Genomic DNA, 20,278 nt, shown 5'->3' with positions numbered 1-20,278 from the left:
GTGGAGGGGGGGTATGTGCTCTGGTGGAGTAGGAGGTAAGGAGCCAGGAAGGCTCCCAGGTTAGAAAGAAGGAAGGACACTGGGATTTGAAGGGTGGGTGTTATTCCAACAAGAGATACCGGGAGAAGGAACCAAGGTGGGGCCTACTTGGGGCATGCTTGCCAGATTCACTGAACAATAGAGGGAGGTGAGGGGGAAGTCAAGTGTGGAATCAGATAAAGGGGTCCCGATAGGCTAAGTCTGGGTTGCATTGATGAGTGGAGAATTGCTGAAGGTTTTTTGAAAACATCAGGAAAAGTGATCGTAGCCAACATGTGTTTTGAAATGCTTTGTTTGGCAGGTGTATGGGAAGGTAAAAGAACGTTCTGGAATATTTTCAGTCCGAGTAATGGAAGGGTTGCACACAGAATAGTGACCATGGCCTTGCCTTTACCTCCATGCGCAACTCCTTTGCACCTCCTTTCACAGCGGCCACACTTGGCCTCTTTTTGTTCCTCAGAAACACCAAGTTACCAAGCTCAGGCTTGCCTCAGGGCCTTTGTACATGCTATTACCTCCACCAGGAAGGCTCTTATCTCCTTCATTCAGCTCAAATGTCACAGCCTCACTGGAGCCCTTTCTACCTGTCTAAAGCAGACACCCCCATCCTGTCACTTCTCTATACCCTCACCCTGCTTTTCTTCATAACATAGCATTGGCCTCTAGCGTGGGGGCTGCTGGGACCTCTTACCGAGCACAGCAAACCCAACTTCTTGACTCCCTCAAACTAGTCCCTCCGCAGGGCTCCTCGGCCTGGTCCGCAGAATCAACCACCCCAAACAGCCCTCATCCCAACCACAGGGCAGCCTGGGCACTCGGCCTTCAGTGCATTCCACAGGCGGCTCTTCTGCTGGTCACCTAATGCTATTTTTAATCTTATTCATGTATTTATTTAATTGTTCATTACCTCCTTTGTTCAGTCCTTGAACACAGGAGCAAGAGACAATCTGGTGCTCAGGGGTAGAGGAAGTGCTCCAACCTATTTGTAGACTGCCTGAATCAACAACAAGAAAATGCTTGCCCAGGAGTTAGAAGGTCTGAGGTTCAGGGGAGAATCTGCTGTGGTAGATACGGTTTCAAGGAAAGAAAAATCATCTAACTTTCTTGAGCACGTACTCTGTGCCTGTGTCAAATCATCCTCACAATGTCTGATGCAAGGACTATAATCCCGTTTCTCAGACTTGGAAACTGAGGCCCGAAAAGGCGAACTAACTTCCTCAAGTTCCTTAGAGAGGAAGCTTGGAATGGACCCCTTCCCCCACCCTGCCCCCAACAGGCTGGTCCAGATAAAGAGCCTGAGGGCCAGGAGGGAACAGAGTCTGGAGGGAGAGGAGCTCCAGCAGTCAGAGCAGCAGTCGCTGGGCAGGGAAGTGTTTTGGAAACTCTGAGGTGTTCAGCATCAGATGTTAGCATGAGGTCAACGCACAAACAGTGGACCCAAGACTAAGTTGGAGTTTGTTCTTGGAAGTGAATGAGGACTTGTTTTTCTTTTATTTAAAAAAAAATTTTTTTTTTAAACATTTATTTATTTTTGAGACAGAGAGAGAGAGCATGAACAGGGGAGGGTCAGAGAAAGAGGGAGACACAGAATCCGAAACAGGCTCCAGGCTCTGAGCTGTCAGCACACAGCCAGACGCGGGGCTCGAACCCACGGACCGCGAGATCATGACCTGAGCCGAAGTCGGCCGCTTAACCGACTGAGCCACCCAGGCGCCCCATTGTTTTTCTTTTAAAAGAAATTATGATTTAAAATAATTCATTTTAACCAGCTACATACAAATATAAAATGAACCTGTTTTATGTATTTTACGTAACTCATTATTCATGAGGACGCACGGACGATGATCGGACGACCGATTCAAAGACGGAGTCGGAGCAGGGCTCATACAAGGCATGCTGACATGCATTTATGAATAGATGCGAAAACTAGCAAAACTCCCCCAGATCCACCAGGCAGTAATCCATCGCATTCCAGGGACTTAATTTGCATGTCTATGGACAAGCGTCTTTTGCATTACTATTGGTTTTCTACCAGTGGCTGAGCTGTGAAAAGCTCAGAAACAAAAGTGCAGGTAACCCAACGCACCAGAACAAGCTACCCATTAATCTTTTTTTTTTTTTTTTTTTTTTTGCCTATTTCATAGTCTTCCACAATTTTCCTAATACTCTATTACATTTACTAATTTATTTTGGAAGAAGTAGTACATTCGCGTGGTTGAAATTCAAAGGAGACAGCAGTAAAAAATCTCCTTCCCGTTCTTGCCACCCAGGACCCTTTGGATGCAAAGTGTTAGCAATTTTTTAAGTATGCTTCCAAGAAATTCAGTGCATAATAAGCAAACATGTGTATATATGTAATCTGTACACCCCGCGTGGGGCTCAGACTCACAGCCCCGAGATCAAGAGTCGCATGCTTTCCCAACTGAGCCAGCTCCCCAATAAGCAAACCCAATAAGCAGGAAAAGACACAGAGGTTTGCCTATTTTTTTTTTTTAAATGACATATTTCACATACCGTTCTTGTTTTGTTTTGTTTTTCAACTCAAGAATGGGTCTTAGAGAGTGTTCGTATCGGTACGTAAGAGTTCCCAGATTCTTGGGCCACAGCTGTAGAGTCTTCTGTCTGTAGGGCAGGACCACGTTTACTCAATCAGTCCCTTATTGATGGCACGGCAATTTCTGGGTAAATAATTGAAAGGCGTTGAGGAAAAAGTGAGGAGCAGGCAGAAGGAGATGGAAAGAGAAGGAGGCTATGAATACTTCCTCAGCTTCCTCATCTGGGAAATGGGTTGATGACTCTAAGGTGCCCATTGCACACAGGTTTGTGAGGGTGATTGGTTAGTTTATGGAAATTGCTTAGAACAGTAGCTGACAATGTTTAGAACGTGTCAGCTACCAGGATGTATCCTTGTGCTTCTTTGGGACGTTCGATGTTGAGAAAAGGAAATGACTTGGAGGCATTCAGAAATTACCTTTTTAAGAGTGAGCAGAGGGAAATCCTAATTGCAACCGCATGAGTGCTCACTGTGTGTGTGGCTACCCGTGCTTGACCACACGGAGTCAGTGAATTTCCAGGTGGGTATTATTATCAGTATTATTATGGCTCCCATTGCACAGATGAGGAAATCAAGTCCCAAAGAATTTCATACCTCAAGCAAGGCTGCCCAGCCTAGCTGCCCAGGCCAGTGGGACAGCTGGATTCACACCCAGACGTCAGACAGTCTGAGGCCAGCTGCCACGTACTCAATCACTGCACAGTCCTGCCTCTTGATGTGGAAAGAAAGGGAAAAGGTTAAAGTGTAAAAAGAGGGCTGGCCACGGAGCCAGGGTTCTGATGGGGAGGCATCCGGGAGGGAGCAGGGAGGGGGTACGCAGAAGAGAAGGCGGGAAGGCTGATACCCTGAGGAGGGAAAAGGGCTTGTGTTAGGTGGTTTGGGGACCAGGAAGGTGGGCTAGGGGGAGGGGCTGTGGGAGATCAAGGGGAAAGGCCCCGAGGCTAAGGTTAGGCCTGACAAGGAGTCAGGGATCAGGAACAGGGCACTGGTCCAGTGGGCCATTTTTAGCATTGGGGCTCTTACTCTGAATGAGGTGGGATCTGTTGACGGTTTTTGAGCAGAGGAGGGCGGAGGTCTGACTTCTTTTCAAAGGCCTGCAGCCTCTTTGTGTGTGTATGTGTGTGTGTGTGTGTACAAATCCCCAGTTTCTTCCCACACATCCTTCTCCCCACAAGCATGTGCCAAGGGCAGATACAGGGGGCTCGGATAGGAGACTAGCGCACCTGTCCTGGTGGGAAATGGTGTTTAATTAATTGAGCTCTGACACACAGCGTTAGACTGAGGGCACCGTGGTGAAGAATTCGGACAAGCCTCTGCCTTGGTGAAGCTCTCAGTTTGGGGCAGGCTTTCTCAGCCTCAAGGCACTAGGGATACTTGGGGCTGGCTAGTTCTCAGTTGTGTGTGTGTGTGTGTGTGGGGGGGGGCGCTGCCCTGTGTTTGGCAGCATTCCTGGTCTGTACCTTCTGGATCTCAGTAGCACCCACCCTTCCTCCAGATCGGACAACCTAAAACGTCTCCCGACATCGCCACGGGTCTAGTGGGAGAAAGAAACAAACAGCCAATAAGTATGCGCTCTTCTTTCCGTAACGGTAATTACTAGGAAGTAAAAAGAGCAGGTGAGGGCAGGTCCTGAATCTTCCTTCTGACTTGCATTTTCTTCCTGCATCCTTTAAGTCTCGCGCTACCCACACTGAGGCCATCTGCCTGATGGTCATGAACCACCCGCCCCCCCCCCACCGCGCCCCAGCCCTTTCCACCTGCCCTTCCCACCCCCGTCCATTTTTTTTAATCCTGCCAGTCTCTCCTAGAAAGAAGTAAAAAAAAAAAAAAAGACCTTCCAGAGGGCACCTTTTCTCCAAGGTAGGGACAAGTCCTAATTACCTCTTTGTGGCTGTAACATGACTCCTTCAGCTCCATGATCTGAAGGTGAGCCCTCTGTCACCCTGCCCGAAGTTGGCCTCGGTTCCGATTGGCCGAAAAGGAACAAAACAAAAGATATTTAAAACACTTCCCTGCCTCAATCCCGCCCGCCTCCCCTAACGGATGGGGCGGCCTGCTGCTAGCTTAAGGCAGATAACTCCCAAGTACACTTACTTTCCTAGTCCTCGAAGAGGCTATCTGGGGATGCAGCTTGCCGAGGCTGCTGTTGGCCTGGCTGCTGGCCAGCGGGAGCGGAGAGCCATTTCCATGAGGCCAGGCCTCGGCGGCGAGGTGCCTGGGGAAGGGAGCCGGGTCAGCCCTTCCTCTGCTTTGAGGCCAGCTTTATCACCGACACACTCTGCCTGGCTTCTGTGAGCCTGATTCTGTTCTCTGAGTCTCTCCATCCCCTGGGAATAGTAAGAGAGACATGTTTTAGTCTATTTTTATTAGTTCATTGCTTATTCATATCACCTTGGAACCTGCTTGTTTAGGCCTGTCCTGGCTTTTCCATCCAGCTCCACGGTGGTTGGGTGCTTGGATTTTTTTCTTCCTTTGCATTCAAGCCAAGGTTTCCCTACCTCAGCACTGTGGACGTTGTGGATAGCATAGATCCTTGTTGGGGGATGGTTAGCAACGTCCCTGGTCTCCCCTCTGCCCACTAGATGCCACTAGGACCTCTCCCCCCAAATGTGACAACCCAGAAGTCTCCAGACATTGCCATATATCCCCTGGCGGGGGGAGGGGGGAGGTGAGAGCAAAACCACCCCTCATTGAGAACCACTGATTTCAAGGAATATAAAAACCTGATTTTATTTTTTTTTATTTTATTAAAAAAAATTTTTTTTTTAACGTTTATTTATTTTTGAGACAGAGAGACCAAGCATGAACGGGGGAGGGTCAGAGAGAGGGAGACACAGAATCTGAAACAGGCTCCAGGCTCTGAGCTGTCAGCCCAGAGCCTGACACGGGGCTCGAACTCACAGACCGCGAGATCATGACCTGAGCCAAAGTCGGCTGCTTAACCGACTGAGCCACCCAGGCGCCCCTAAAAACCTGATTTTAGAGATGGCAGAGAGTTCCCCTTAACATCTTGGTGGAGGTTTGTAGGGAGAGAGGAGCTTTCTCCGGGCATTAAATGAGTCTGAGCTGAAGGTATCCCACCTCTATCCTTCAGTACTTAAAACTTCTCAGTGGAGTCGGTCTCCTAAAAGAAAACACCGATCAGTCAGTTGCTCTTGGTAGATTTTAGCCTTGTTTCTGCTCTGCTGGGTTCGCTTTCTCTTTTGTTCCTTTCTTTAGAGGCAGGTGAAGGTACAGAATTTAGGGATGTGGAGTCCTAACTGGGTTGGAAGTCCGGTTTCTGGCACTTGCCAGCTGTGTGACCTTGTGCAGCTCACTTCACCTCTCTGGGCTCGGTTCCAGATCTCTAACAATGCTCCCTGCCTCACGGAGTCAGTCAGTGCAAAGCGCTGATTTAGCACCGTGGCAGGCCCAGGGTGAACAGCCCTCGCTGTTGGGGCTACTCTGTGCAGGGGGTGTCTGAGAAGGGCCACTGAATGATCTCTAGATGGAGGCTGGCAACATTCGGTTTCTTTATTTCCTGCGTATCGGCCACATTCCATCGAGTCCAGGATTGGCCCTTAGTAGGCCTGCCCGGGGCTTCCTTTTCAATCCCTGTGCCTCCCAGGATTCCATCTGCCACCATACCTTTGTCTCGTCCCCAGCCAAATCGCCGTCTTTCTGATAACCTCAGACCTACCAACAGCATTCCTCAAACGGAGCAGAGCTGGCAGAAAAAGCCAGCAGCTTCCTGCTCTTTGCCCCAGAAAACATTTCAAGTGATCAAGTGATCGGGGGGGGGGTGGGGGGGGGGGGGGTGGGTGGGGAGGCGGGGAGGAAGCCACAGCTGCTTATGCAACAAGCTTTAATCCTGGGTTAAAATCCACCACGCGCACCAGTGGCATATTTCATTTCCTCATCGTGAAGCTAGTGGCACACGAGATCCACCACAGACATGCCCGTCCCCCCCCAAATCAGCACCTGCAGAGGCAGACCGGGTTCCCTATGGGATGGTGGCAGAGGGCCGCTGCCCACGCGGCCGGGAGGGACAGCACAGTCTGATTAGCCCCGGCCTCCACCTCTTGTCCCCCACTTGGTCTCCCTGTACGCGTGGGGAGCGGGCCCCTCCCTTGCAGCGAGGCCCAGGCTTGTTGTCCTGAGTGCTGGACCCTTGTCGGGGTGTCCCTCCCTGCATCTTGGCCTCTTCGGCCTCATACACAACAGCAACAAAATCCCCTCCCTTTTCACGGAGCCTGGGCCCTGACCCTGCAGTACAGTGTGTTTGGATTCCTGGCTTGTTCCTGTGTGTCTATAGAAGATTCCCAGCCAGGAAGAATTGATGTGCGCGAGGTGGGCATCTGTTGTCCATGTGGGGGGGCGGGGGGCAGGGAGAGCAGGCAATCGGCGCTATGTTTTCTTTGTGGGAACGGACCGTGTGGGACAGGAAAGCCCACCGAGTCCTAATTTTAGGAGGAGACGGGAGACTTTACTGGGCCCTAGTTTTACTTCTTGGCATATGGCTGCATCACCTCTGGAAGCTTTCTCCAGCCTCTAAAGGATGGTGTTTGTTTAGCTTCTGTTGTTCTAGCTTGGTGTTTGAAAAAAAAAAAAAAGAAAAAAAAATCTTGTTAATGAAGCACCTTGTCTTTGAGGGAAAGGAAAAAAAAAGCTGCAACCAAGCAAGCACGGACATTTTCAGATCGTTTTGCATTTGCCTTTTCTTTCTCAGGGTACAGACCAACTACAAAGGCAGCCTTCGGGAGGAAACAGGCAAGAGACCTCCTAATACTATCGAAATGGATGGAATTATAAGTAGCTCCGAAAAACTAGTTAATATTTTACTGGGGAACAGTGCCAGAGATGGGGGTGGGGGACTGCCAAGAGTAGGGCTGTGTGTGAAATAGCTGTTCCATCTGCCTTAGGGGACGAAAAGAAGCCGTTCTCTGTGGAAATAAATTTAAGCAAGAATCCTTATAAAGCTCATGGGATTTGTCTGCCCACCGAGGGCCGGTTCCCCAAGAACATACATACAGGAATGATTGTGGCAGGAAGGGCTAAGCTGTGGGTGTAGGCCTGGCTCATAATGGGGGTTCTTGTTCCCTCGCTGGGCTTGACATCTTTCTTTCTCCCTCTGGATTTAAATGGCTTCTCAGACCGAGAGGCACTGCCTGTGCCCTGGATTCAGAAGGTACACGCCTCCTTGGGAAGCAAAGGCGAGAGACAGCGGCTCACCCTCTCTCTCTCTCCCTCTCTCTCTCTTTCTGCATCTGCCGGGAGAGCCGCAGCTGGTATTTTTCCACAGGCCTTTTCTGCGATCTCAGGGCCTAGTTTTTCCCAGCCAGGCCCAGAGTCCGAGAGAGGGTTAATAGGCAGGAAGCTGAAGGCATTGCAGACTAATACGGAAGTCAGATTTTTGTTTAACTGACAGGTTTAGCAGGCCTCAGTGGTGGGGGAGGGGGCCGGGAGGGGAAGGGAAGTTTGTAGATCTAGGCATGTGGCCTGCTAGGAGCGCATTTGGCTTTTCTTAGGGTAAGGACGGACAGGGGGGCCCGTTGGCATCCTGGCAGGGAGGCAGGAGCCCATTTTGGTTTTCCTTTGAGTGCTGGCCGAGGGGGGTGAGAAGTTAGATTCTCCGCCCGGGAATGGCCGGCTCTCTGGCCTGCTTTTCCAGGAGGCGTTTTGACAATGACTATGCAAACCTGACCATTCTGTTTCCCTCCTCTGCTCAGCAGCCCCGATCCCCTGTCCCCCCACCCCCAGGAGCCAGGGCTGCCCTTTAGCGATTTCTTGGGGTGGGGTGGGGGGCTCGCCTGTCCTCTTTCCCCCTCAGCTCCTCAGAGGCCTTCCTCCAACCCCTCTTGCTTGCGTGCCCCCTTGGCTGCTTTCCTGGGGCTCCCCACTCCTCGCCTTTGCTTCCCACCCCCCTTCCCCCGCGGGGCGGGGTGGGGGGGGAGGAAAACCATCCTGCTGGACTGTTCTAGAAAAGGGCCAGGCTCCCTCCTAGCCGAGAGCCGCTTCTGTGGGGGCAGGTGAGGGTGAGCCCTTTCAGCTCACCCCAAAAACTCCCTTCCCCGTGGCATCCGGGCCTCAGGCTTTGCTGGAGCAGGTCAGGCTGGCTGCACTGGTTCGCCCGTGCCGGGAAACCCAGCCAGGGTGTGGGAGAAGTGCGTCTGGGGGCCCCTTTCCCAAGTTTTTCTTGCTGCAAAAGGCCTAGCTTAGCCTGTCTTTTTCTATGCACAGGATGGCTCTTGGCTCACCAGAGCCTCACAAAGATAATCGCTCAGGAAGTGTTTCAGCCAATCCCGGGCGGCCTTACACTCCGATTTGCCGGGGCAGCCAATCGGGGATGAGCTTTTATTAGGCGGCCAGATCATCAAGCCGAAGTGCCAAACCCTTTTTCTGTGAGAACTAGGAGCCTGTCCTCCATGTTTTATAAGTATTGACATTACACAGTGTTAACAATGCATCCACAGAGGTAAGCTGGACTTTTTAACCATCTTTTCTCCCCCTCCCTCTGAGACATCCGAATTGTGGGCGAGCAGTGTGATTTCTCTGTGGCTGGCCGTGCCACACTTACCCCCACAGCACTTAGGTTAACTTGGAACTGTTTAGAGAGAATTTTTTTGCTTTCTTGGGTCACATGGCTAAGTAGCCATTAGCCATAGCTTGATTTTGCAAACTGGCAAAGGCCTGGCACACCTTTTCTTCCACCAGGACATGGTGTTTCTGGAATAGTTTGAAGCTAGATCCTGGAATGCCAAAAAAGAAGCTTTTTTTTTCTTCTTCTTCCCCCCCCCTTTTTTTTTTTTCTTTTCCTCCTCTCTCTCCTTCTCTCTCTCTCTCTCTCTCTCTCCCTCTCTCTGAGCAGCCCCCCCCCCCCCCCCCCCGCACTATTGTCTTCTCTTGTGTCACATGCCTGCTGGGGGAAGAAAATGGAAGGTAAGAAGCAGGCTCCTCTCTAAGGAGAGCTCATGACAGCACAGCAGGCAAGTTTACCTCTCCAAAGAGGTTCTGGGAAGGCTCGAGTAAGTTCTGACAAGAGAGGACGTGTGTTTTAAAAAGAACCAAGCCCTGAGCAGAGCAGTGCTAAGGAGAGCTCCTAGCTCCTGGGGCCTAGGTGGGTGGTAGTGAGTCTCTACATGGTCTTTTCTCTCCCTACAGGGTTTCCTCACTTGAAACTACATTGTTCAGCCTTTTTTCCTGACTTCTGTTGATACAGAGTGTTCTTCTGCAAGCCAGCCTACAGCCAGCAAATGTTTCTGAAAGTGTTTTCTAGGCTTTGGAGGAAGTTTTTGGAGTAGGGATGGGGATGGGGGGGGGGTGTGTGTAGAGGGGGAGGGAGGTTGGACAACATCCTGCAATAAATCTGAGGACTCGTTTCGAATCCCTTAGCTTTCTACTCTTGCATGATTTTCAAGGAACTAATGTATCTTTTATCCTTGTTTTCATTTTGCTCTCCCTCTCTTACATTGTATCATCCTCTGTCCTCCTCTGTGATGGAGTGCAGAGGAAATAAAATCATGTCTGTGGCTCATGACAGCATTCCATATTCAGTTGTTGGGTTGTGTTGTCGTTGTGTGTGTGTGCGTTTAATAATCCCATGTAACTGTTTAAAAAAAAGAAAATTTCCTTTTTGATCAAGTCCCAAATCTGCCTGCCTGTTCTCTCTTCTTAACTGTGGAAAAAATGAGACGGTTGCTTGAACATTTGTTGGGTAAGTAAAGCAAATCCATTTCCTCTGTGACCATGTATAAAGAGTTTGGCGGACGTTTGGGGTCTGTTTGTGGCAGAGGGTCTTGCCTACAGCAGTTGGGGGGCTTTTCATTAGCAGGAACCAAAGAAGGGCTTTTTAATGGTGTCTTGATTTTAGGTGACTGTTTGAATTCCACTGTTTTTCCTGATAACCTGCTGCTAGGATTGGAGATCACACTTCCTGTTTACCCTCAGACAGGGGAGAAATGTTCAGTTCATTGTGACTTGGGAGGAGACCTTTAATTGGGATTGTTTGGATATTAGCTAGAACTCTGGGTAGGTGATCTGCTTGTGAAATGTAACAAAAAGTGCTGCTTCTTAGAGGCACAGAGCCTTAAACCTTGGTGAGGCAGCAGCCTGGGGTGGGGGTGGGGGTGGGGGTGGCGGTGGGGGTGGCAGTATTAATGTTTTAGGAGACTGACTTGTAGTGTAAAATCCCACCCACCACCAAACTTGGTTTGATTCAGGACTACTCACACTGCACAACAGATTTGGCCTTTTCCCCAGCCTGACCCCACACATCTGTATGCTTGCTCGCTTTTACTTAGGATTTATTTCTCACTTCTTACACTTCCCCTGATCTCTTAATGCTGCAGCTGGAACTTAAGAGTGAAAAAAGTGGACTGTTTAGCGTTAGCTTCAGAATTTACCCCGAAGTTCACTACACAGGTTTCCAGCCTGAAGACCAGTCTAGCATGACTGTAAATGCTGGAAATGTATTCAATTGTTGTGTGACACCAACTTTATGGAGTCCGTGATCTTTTTTTTTTTTTTTTTTCCTTTCAGTTCAGCGTCCAGCCACCCACCCACCTTGTAGCATCAGTTGGAAAAGGGCTCATTTGATAACGAGAAATGTACCAATTTCTAAGTTAAGGAAAGGCTGTGTAAGGCCAGCTTTTTAGAGTTAAGAAGTGCAGGCAGTTAATGATGTTATGTACATAAAACTGAATAGTGCTGCCACCCCGCACAAATAAGTCCAGACACTTAGCTATTTTCTTTGTTCTTATCTTCTGGCTGTAAATGGAAATTACATATTGAGGTTCTTGTGGCCTCCCTAGAAGTAATATCTAATCACAAGACTCCTGGTTTGGTGCCTTCGACGTTTGCATAATGGTGTGTTTGTTGGACTGGAAGAAAACCTAAGGGCAAGGCATTCATCCTCTAAAAGCTCCAAGGTCTGTTTTCAAGTGTGCAGCCCCAGCAGGTTCCCGGCCCTGGACCAGGCTGGCCACTTTCCTCTGGTACTGTGGCCACCACCAAGCATGAGTCTGTAAAAAGTTAATTGTTTCCAAAGTAGCTTATTTTCCAGCTTCACTAAGGGGGAAAAAAAGAAATGTCTGCATTGCAGCAGGACTAGGTAGGGACAGCAGTGCTGGCTTACAGAGCAGCCCAATGGGGCTCCTCTCTGCAGCTTTGAACCAATAGACTTGGAGGGAAGGTTACAGATTGACAATTGGAGTGGCCAGACTGAGAACGGGCCTTCTGGAAGTTTCTACCAGCTTTGTTCCTTTTAGGAGAAGCTGATCCGCCAAGCTGAAGAGTCTCCTACATTCCATTCCTGGGGCATTCCCTCCCCCTCCCTTGTTCTTTTTCACATCAAGGTAGAGTGATCTTTCTGCCACGGTTATAAATTTCAGAGGGAGGTACGGAACTTGGGTTGTTTTCCTTTTTCCTTCTGCCTCCTCAGTCCCCAAAGAGGACGCACAGCTGCGAGGAACAAACACAGACACACTGCAGCTGATTCTTCTCTCTCTCTCTCTCTCTCTCTTTTTTTTCCTTCAAGACCCTCCAGGATGGATTCACTTTCTGCTTTGGGAAATTAAGTGGCATTCACGTTGGGGGAGGGGGAGTGAGTGCTTGCTCCAGAAAATGGTCAGTGTTCCGTCTGTAACTAGGAATTAATTATATATAATCACTCAGTAAACTTTCTACAGAGTTTTTCTAATGGCTGCGCAAGAACATAGTTAGCCTGTTGGAGCGGAGTCCGGTTACTTTTATAATTAACAGCCCAAAGATTTGAGTCAGAAAGAAAGAAACAATGGGGCCTCTTGGATTATAAATTAGGGATGAAAACAATGGCTTTTTCTTTCTTTCCTTCTTTCTCTCTTGTAACCCCTTTTCTTTTAAACAAAACATTCCCCCCTTTCTTTCCCTGGGAGAACAGTGGGGAAACTTCTTCAGGTCTTAAATGGCGGGGGGGGGGGGGGGGGGTGGGGACGGGGTCCCTTTTTAAAAAGCCAGGATGACAGTAACCCAGAAAACCCTGGAGGCAAAGGTAGGTTTTTAAAAAGTCCAACCACTTCAAAATGTGTGATCTCTTTGTTTCTTTGGCCTTCTTTTCTCCTCCTCTCCTGTGGCACAGGCAACATTTGTCAGCCGAGAGGCCCTAGGTCTGGCTTTGCCTCTGTCTGGTTGACCCTGAAAAGAAAGATAACGTGCACAAGTGTCTTCGCCACCCCGCAGCAGAGGTTTAGAAAGGGCATCCGTGTAGAAGTCCTCTCTCTCCTGGTTCTTAAACGCGAAACAAGTGAGGATTCACCCTTGGCTGGGTCGCTAAGGCTGGGCTGCCCTTCCCCCCACTCCCCACTCTCCTTACAGATAAACAAGCAGGCGGGAGCCATGTCAGCACGCAGCTAAGCGTCGCCGCCAGGCTGTCCCTCCTCATCAAGATTACCTACCTACCGGCCGGCGAGGAGCCAACCACCCGTCCTTGCCCCGGCACAGCCTTGGGCACCATGCCGTCCTTTCTCCCCTGGAGCTACAAAGCAGTCACCTTGAAACTCCCCACTCAGCACCAGAGTTGCGAGGCCAATTCTCAGACCTGCAACAGTAAATTTACATTATCCACTATGAGGCTGTTCGTTTGGCCTCTGAAAGCGGGTTTTGCAAAACCCATTGTTAATTTTCAGGGCTCTGTTGGGGGTGGACAAAAATCCGATGTGTGAGTATCCGTGCATTGGCTAAGGGGCACTGTTTGACTGCTGTTTTGCTCTGCAGACTCAGATTGTCTTTCCTGGAGGTTAACTGTCTTAGGACTGGCTGGGGATTTGGTGGCCGTTTTCAGGCTGATTAAACAGCCTGTTTATTTTACCTTGGCCTCAGACAGGGGTGTGGCCCTTTGGCTTGGCTTTTCAGGTGACTGCTGTCCTTGAAACACTTTCATTTTACTACCTAGCTCCTTTTTGGTAGGGATGCAAAGCTGGTTTCTGATGTATCCAGAAGGGGGGAATGGGCTTCCTCCCCCCCTCCCCAGCTTGCTCCCTTTTAGCATTTTTGCGTTTGTACGGACACCTGTCTGTCTGTCGGCAGTTGACGGCTCCTTAGGGCTGTGTCATTCCTAACCTCCCACCCACCTAATTTGAGGGCCAGGGGGCCTCACCTCAGAGCCTCCTGTTTGGAGGCTCAGGCTCTAAAAGGAAAGGGTTTTCCTTAGGAGCCTGTGACTTCACAAACTCCCCCTGTCATTGCAGATTTTTTTTTTTAAGCTGCTAAACGTTGGGTTGTTGGTGTCCTTTGGTTGAGCTTTTCCTAGTTCAGATATTTAGGAAGGTGGCTTTGAAACTAGCAGGGCTGCTTCAACAGGAGCTACAGCTATTGAACAAACTGCTACCATTTTAGCCTCAATACAGGAATGAGGCAGTGTTGCAAGACGCCATTTTAAGAATCCTGCATAAATAGCTTAGCTACCGATGACTCTGCCTGTTTTAGGTGAGTGCTTATATAAATAAAGCTGCTCTGCTAACCATTCCCTCCCCCCCCAATTTAAAAAAAAATTAATTGCAGACTTAGGGAAGCATGGTTTTCTTATTTTGATATTCACATTTGGCGATCTAGAAGAGGAAGATGTTGTGTCTTGGGGATTACATTTTCCTTACAGCCTGGACCAGTTTGGGATTTTGAATGAAAGTAAAAACCTAAAGGAAAAGCCCTTCCGAATGATGCATGATTCTTGAATTGCTGTGCGATGATCCTCATCTGTAGAACCAGAGTCTTGTGCATGCTGGTTATATATTCTAGATGGGTTAGATATTCTTGGTTAAAAGTCAAATAGTAGGGGCACTTAGGGAAAAGAAAGATCCGGGCATTGTGTATCCAGGCTTTTTTTTTTTTTTTTTTTTCCTCTTTTTCTTTCTCTCTCTCTTTTGGAAGTGTGGAGGGGATGGCATTCCTGGGAATTACGGACCAGCCTTGAGTCCTCAGAATTAATAATCAGAAGGCTTAAAACATCCTGGAGGTTCAGCGCTTCATATTCAACTTTTTAATTCCTCTTTTCCAGTGCATGCAGGTTAAGAAGTCAGCCGAGGTTTTCTTGCTCAGGCACTGGGGGAGAAATCTTTTATTCTTTCTGGGACCGGATGGGAAAGTCTTGGTTGTATTTGCAGAAGCTGCTGCTGTTTCTTCTTTAATTGCCTGAAATGTATCAGTTTGTGAAATCCACAGGCAAGTGACTTAGGGTAACCGTGAGTGAAAGCGGTGGGAACATATATATCCTATACAACTAGTTGATGGTGTATTTTCCTGTTGGGGTGAAAGGCTGTAGTTTGGGTTTTCAGCTCATTTTTTACCCTTTTCTTTAGCTGGCCCCCTGCCTCCTCAGTGGACCTTAAAAAAAAAAAAAAAGTAATGTCAGTTTTAAACAAGGACTTGTTGTTCCATTGTTTTTGATTTAAATAATCGGGGTTGCTGGAAGCTAGCAGATAGGAAAGATGCTGTATATTTTTTAAGACTTTCATGTGTTAATGACAAGAGTTCAAAGTCTTTTCCCCGGGTGCAGCTGGCTTTTCTTTTTAACCATTAGTATTTGACTTTTTTTTTTCTCCTCCAAATGACTGAACAGTTTTTAACCTAAATTGACCACGGTCTGTGGGGGGGCATTCAGACAGGTACAGAGCTTTTGATGTAATATTCATAATTTTCCCCCTAACAACATACTGGTGCTTCACACTAAACCAAAAAATAAATAAATAAATAAATAAATAAATAAATAAATAAAATAACAAAACAAAACAGAACAACAACCAAGAAAACTGAGATCAGTGGTGTAGAAAAAAGGAAGTCCCTTTAGATGTGGCTGTTCAAAATGACTCATTTTGCATTCTGGTCTTTGCTCTTGTAAATGAAGTTTTTTCCCTTTTAATGCATAGACACTGCAATTTCCTTTAGTCAAACGCCAGTTATTGTATGTCTGTGTGCGTTGCAAGTGCGTGCACGGGCTCCCTTTGAAAGGGCGGCTTGCTGGTCTGCGAAAAAGATGGGTTTTCTGAAATCATGCTTAAAAATCCTTGGCTGAAGCTGGTGATGCTGCTGGTAAAGTGGGGTGAATATGGTGCCCACTGGTAATACTGGAAAGATAAAGATAAAACAACTTCACTCGCCCCCCCCCCCCCCCCCCCCCCCCCGCAGCAGCAGCAAACAGCCACCACATAACTAGTTTGCATTTTCCTAGCTTCTCAACAGCATCCCTGCCTGAAGTACTCTGCGCCTCTGGGCTGTAGGAGGCCAAATAATTGTTCTCTTCAACGCAGTCCCTCCTCCATGATCGATACACCTTTGAATGTTTTTGTCACCGCAGAAATCCTTCAAGTGGGTTTTGGGGGCTCTATTCTGCATAATCGTTTTCTCACTGTACATTTTGGTTGGATCCCAGCTGAGTGTTTTCTCTGTCACTCAAAATAGGGGATCAGTGGCAGTGAGTTTAGGATTTCACCTACTTCATGCTAGAGAGGGAAACAGATTCCAGTTGTTAGAAAGATCAAGGTTGCTGTTTGTTCTCTTTGGGTTGATCAGCTCAACTCAGATCATCTCTGAGAGCTGCTCTGGGTGTTTTACGCAAATGTATTTCCAGGCACCCCAAGCAAGAAACTGTCAGCAGTATCCATTTGGACAATACGTGTGTGGTTGCAGGCAGAGTGTCTGTGTTTCCCTGTTGAGAATGTCTGTCTCTGAAGTTGGGAGTAAAAAGGTAAACGTGCTGAAATCACCTTCCACAAATCACCCTGGAATATTGCATGTTAGTGAAGTGTTTACATCGAAGAGTCTGTTTTTGATGGAAACCGTTTGTGACAACATGCCCGTTGTTTCTTTGGTGAATTTGTGTCGCGGGCTTTCTCTGCAGATGCTATAAGTGAAATTGTTAATAGGTTCCATATCAGTGAGCAAAGTGTGTTAATATTCCAACCAATTTCAAACTACCTCTCTTTATTCTCTCTGCTGGGACTAGTTAAGTTTGAGGTGTGCAAGTTCTTCTAATTTTCTTCTGGGCCATAATTTCTTCCTTTCTGTCTGGTTCTTATCCTGAACCCTCTTCCCTTATCAGACATGGCCCTCTCCTAAATCCATTTCTGTGGATCCTGAAGTTCCAGGCCATTTTGGACTCCCCTTTTGTCACAGTCTCAGGCCACAGAGCACAGAAGGGACATTCTGATCCTTCCTCTCTCACTCAGCCTTCCCCTCCAGTCCTGGCTTTGAGTCTTCCAAATGGAAAATTCCAGCCATGTCAGTTGGTGATGCACCCATTTCTTCATGGTGAACCACAGGCTGATGGGATTGCAGCTAAAGTACTTCCTCGGATTCATATCACTTCATGGTCACCCTGAGTGCTTGGGAAGTTCCAGCACCTCGAACATTTTGCACCTGCTAAAGCAGAACTCTACTGGCTTGCCTGGGAGGTGTGTGTGTGTGTGTGTGTGTGTGTGTGTGTGTGTGTGTGTATGTGTGTGTGGTTCCGGAACACATGAAATGGTCTGCACTCTGTTCAACAGGAGTTCCTGCCGAGAGAGTGAGAGAAGAGTCTGCTAGACCTTCCCAGCCAAGGGGACTGCTCCCCCCCAACCCCCAACTCAGCCTGTCTTTTAAATAATCCTTCCTCATTCCACTTTTGTGGTGGAGGATAATTAGTCACAGCTCAAGAGTGCTGAATGCTTTCTCTGAGCCATGCCTGCTACTGAGAGGAAACATCCAGGGGATGGGAGTGTGGGTACCCCAAGCCCAATTCCTGGGACAAGTGCTAGTGTTTTGAATGAATGTTCTGAGACCAGGCTTTTTGCTTCTAACCTGGGCATATTTTTTCACTTTGCAATTTCACCTATATATTTTTTTCACGTTCCTGCCTCATCGAGAAATCCTAAGATTTAGCCGAGAGGTCTGTGTAATGCTCCCTGCCTTGCAGAATTCAGAGATCAGAACTCAGGGTACCCTGTGAACCACCTCTAACCTGAACCCAGTGTTAACAACAAGACACTTGTTTACTTGTTGGCTGGGTTCTCATTGGCCCTCAGGGGCAGATTGTAATTGTGTGTCTAAAAAAAAAAATGGTTTTTTTTTTTTTTTTTTTTTTTTTTTGCATCCCTCAACAGCATGACAACTGGAATAGTAATTTGACTTAAAAAAAGAACAACCTAGTGGTTTGAAAAACCCCTTTAGGAGTCTTAACACTTTTGTTTGAAATCCAACGTGGGTTTCTTGCCCCCCCCCCCCCCCCCCCCCCGCCCTCCAGCCCTGCATAAGGATGGGGGATTGGCTTAAATGCCGGTTTGTTGTTAGAACTTCTAAATAGCTGCCCCCATGGGGCAAGTTCTCAGTCTACCTAAACGTGAACCTAATTTGCTCTGTTTCAGCTTGGCTGAAGAGGAAATAAAAACAGAACAGGAGGTGGTAGAGGGCATGGACATCTCTACTCGCTCCAAAGGTGAGTAAAAATCTTGTATTATCTATTCCAGAGCAGAGGAGGAAATTGGAATTTCTTTTTCTAGTTGTTGGGAGTGCAGCGAAGTGTGGCTTTCGGATCCGAGGCTGTTAACACTCCTCTGATTTTGAGAGGAGGAACCTTTGATGGATGGACCTAATTTGTGGAGAATTCCCCTCCTTTTGATTCCCTTTCCCTTGTGTGTCTGTATAGGTAAACCGACCTGTCCCAACTAAGTTTTATGTGTGTGTCATGACTGAGGGGGAGGGGCTGGCTCCTCTCTGCAGGGTGACTTTCAGGAATTCAGAATTTAAATAGAGCGTGTTCTAGAAGCAATGGGAGTATCCAGCTGCTGCTGGGTTTCTGATTTTAATAACAGGCCTCTTTGGAATCACAGAAGTGAAAGAGTCGGCCCACTTCATTGAAAAACGGTGGTCTTGGTTAGAGATACAGAGGAAATGTAGGACTTTCTGGAATGCTGGGGCCAACCTTTGCATTTAGGACAAAATTTAGCAAATTAGAGCAACCATGGGTTTATGTTTTAGTTCAGAGTCCTGCATCAGACTCTTCAAAATCTTCTAATTGTGAGATTGGTGCTTTTCATTTGGTCTGTGTGAGATTGTACGAGGCTTCCCAGAAGAAAGTAGTTATTCACTTCTGCCTTCAGGCTGTTTTTTACGAAGGAGCTACTGTGATGTTTTCCACATCTTTGATTGATGAAAATGCTAATCTACAAACTTAATGGTTGTACCAAGGTGGTGTTATTCCTTCAACAAGTCATTGAATGTCTGCTCTGAGCTGAGGGTTATAGGGGAGGTGAGAAAGGCTGGAGAGGTTATTGCAGACTGCCAGGAAGATTCTAGATCTTTCTAGACTGCAGCTAGGGAGCATAAGAAGAAGTGGCTCCCTAGAGGCACCTGAAAATCAAAGCTTATTTTTATAAGATACCCCTGTCATTTTGGGCAAAATGAGGGTCAGATAGTGACTCTGGAAGTGGAAGCTGGCCGTTGTTGGGGCTATGCCTGACAGATAGGGGGGGGCCCAGCATGGTTCAGGGGTGGGGATGGTGAGGAGGCCAGGCTGCTTGAGTGTGCCTGGGGGTTGGAGCAGACCCAGGATTTCGGGAGGTTGGGCCTAGTCTGCGGGGCCCTTCATCAACCCCCTCACCCCCTGCCATCCCTGTCCTGGGCTAGCAGCACCTATAATGGTATGGAGAACTGTGGGGGAGTTTTGAGCAAGTTTTCAGAACTTTCCTGAAGAGGTGTTTTGAGACGGTTGTTGATGAGGGAGCCTCTCCCAGTTCCCTTGTGGTCAGAATGGAACGTGTGGAGAAAGCCCAGAGAATGGGTCCGGGTAGGGTGGGGGGTGGGGTGGGCCAGGGTGGGGGTGACTTTGTCCTCACTAAGCTCTTCACCTGCACAGTTTCAGTCTTTGTGCCTCCACGTTCTTATCTTTATTTATTAAAAACATTTTTTTTATGTTTATTTGAGAGAGAGAGAGAGAGAGAGACAGAGCATGAGCGGGGGAGGAGCAGAGAGAGAGAGGGAGACACAGAATCCTAAGCAGGCTCCAGGCTGTGAGCTGTGAGCACAGAGCCCGACGTGGGGCTTGAACTCATGAACCGTGAGATCATGACCTGAGCCAAAGTCGGATGCTTAACCGACTGAGCTACCCAGGCACCCCCACATTTTTATCTTTAAAATGGGATGTTGGATAGGATTCTGAGATTCTTTCCACCTTGGGCATTTCTTGTAGAAATAATGCTTACTGACAGTTTGTACCAGAAGTCTTTTCTTGTTGAGCTTTCTTCCAATCCCCTTAGGAGGTGGGAAGTGTTGTTCTCACTTTGCAGATGAGGACACTGAGGCTCTGAATGACAGCATCTCACAGGGAGCAAATGTAGGATGTGGTCGAACCGAGGCGAGGCTCTGCCACCAAGGAGGCTCTTTCTCCCTGGACACTCCACGCCTGGAATGTCCCATAGCCTCGTTGTGGAGACTTTTCCAAAAGCGTCAGACTTGGGGTCGTCAGCCTGGGTGGGAGGCTCACTTTGCTCAGGCCTCCCCACCCCTTACCTTCTTCACAGACCTCCTGGGGGCTCCCACATCTTCACCAGGTCGCGTCTCCAATGACTGTGGCGCCTGAAGTGGTCACTCTGGGGTGACCACTGTCCCTTGCTCTCGTTGCCCCACTCTGGCCCTGTCCCTGCCCCTGCAGCAGCTAGGGCGCTCTTAGAAAACAGGTCAGATCTTGCTCATCTTGCTAACTCC

At 48.3% G+C, this 20,278-nt stretch overlaps 1 protein-coding gene and 1 long non-coding RNA gene across 21 annotated transcripts in view; one reads left to right on the top strand and one right to left on the bottom strand.

Annotated features, from left to right (window-relative positions):
* Positions 1–1,552: 1,552 nt before the first annotated feature.
* On the bottom strand, positions 1,553–4,945 carry LOC131485884 (uncharacterized). Its single transcript, XR_009249055.1, has 4 exons — positions 4,475–4,945; positions 4,054–4,127; positions 3,188–3,304; positions 1,553–2,717 (listed from the first exon to the last, which is right to left on the bottom strand). It is a non-coding gene; the product is annotated as an uncharacterized LOC131485884 (long non-coding RNA).
* Positions 4,946–6,898: 1,953 nt separating this feature from the next.
* The window catches only part of ZMYND8 (zinc finger MYND-type containing 8), a 126,481-nt gene continuing 113,101 nt past the window's right edge, over positions 6,899–20,278 (top strand). For 6 of the 20 annotated variants that reach the window (XM_058685858.1, XM_058685851.1, XM_058685852.1 and 3 more), the window contains exons 1-2: positions 13,241–13,265; positions 17,941–18,011. In XM_058685858.1, the coding sequence (XP_058541841.1) occupies positions 17,987–18,011 (25 nt within the window). In that variant the 5' untranslated portion in view covers positions 13,241–13,265; positions 17,941–17,986. Of the gene's footprint in view, positions 6,923–8,028; positions 8,102–8,812; positions 9,048–9,563; positions 9,598–10,261; positions 10,287–11,901; positions 11,926–13,207; positions 13,266–13,886; positions 14,033–17,940; positions 18,012–20,278 lie in introns of those variants that run through there. The other 14 variants (XM_058685867.1, XM_058685868.1, XM_058685855.1 and 11 more) reach the window with 10 other exon arrangements.

The sequence above is a fragment of the Neofelis nebulosa genome, chromosome 9 (genome assembly GCF_028018385.1).
Source record: "Neofelis nebulosa isolate mNeoNeb1 chromosome 9, mNeoNeb1.pri, whole genome shotgun sequence".
In the NCBI taxonomy this organism is placed as follows: Eukaryota; Metazoa; Chordata; class Mammalia; order Carnivora; family Felidae; genus Neofelis; species Neofelis nebulosa.
This window is presented reverse-complemented; position numbering and strand designations above follow the sequence as displayed.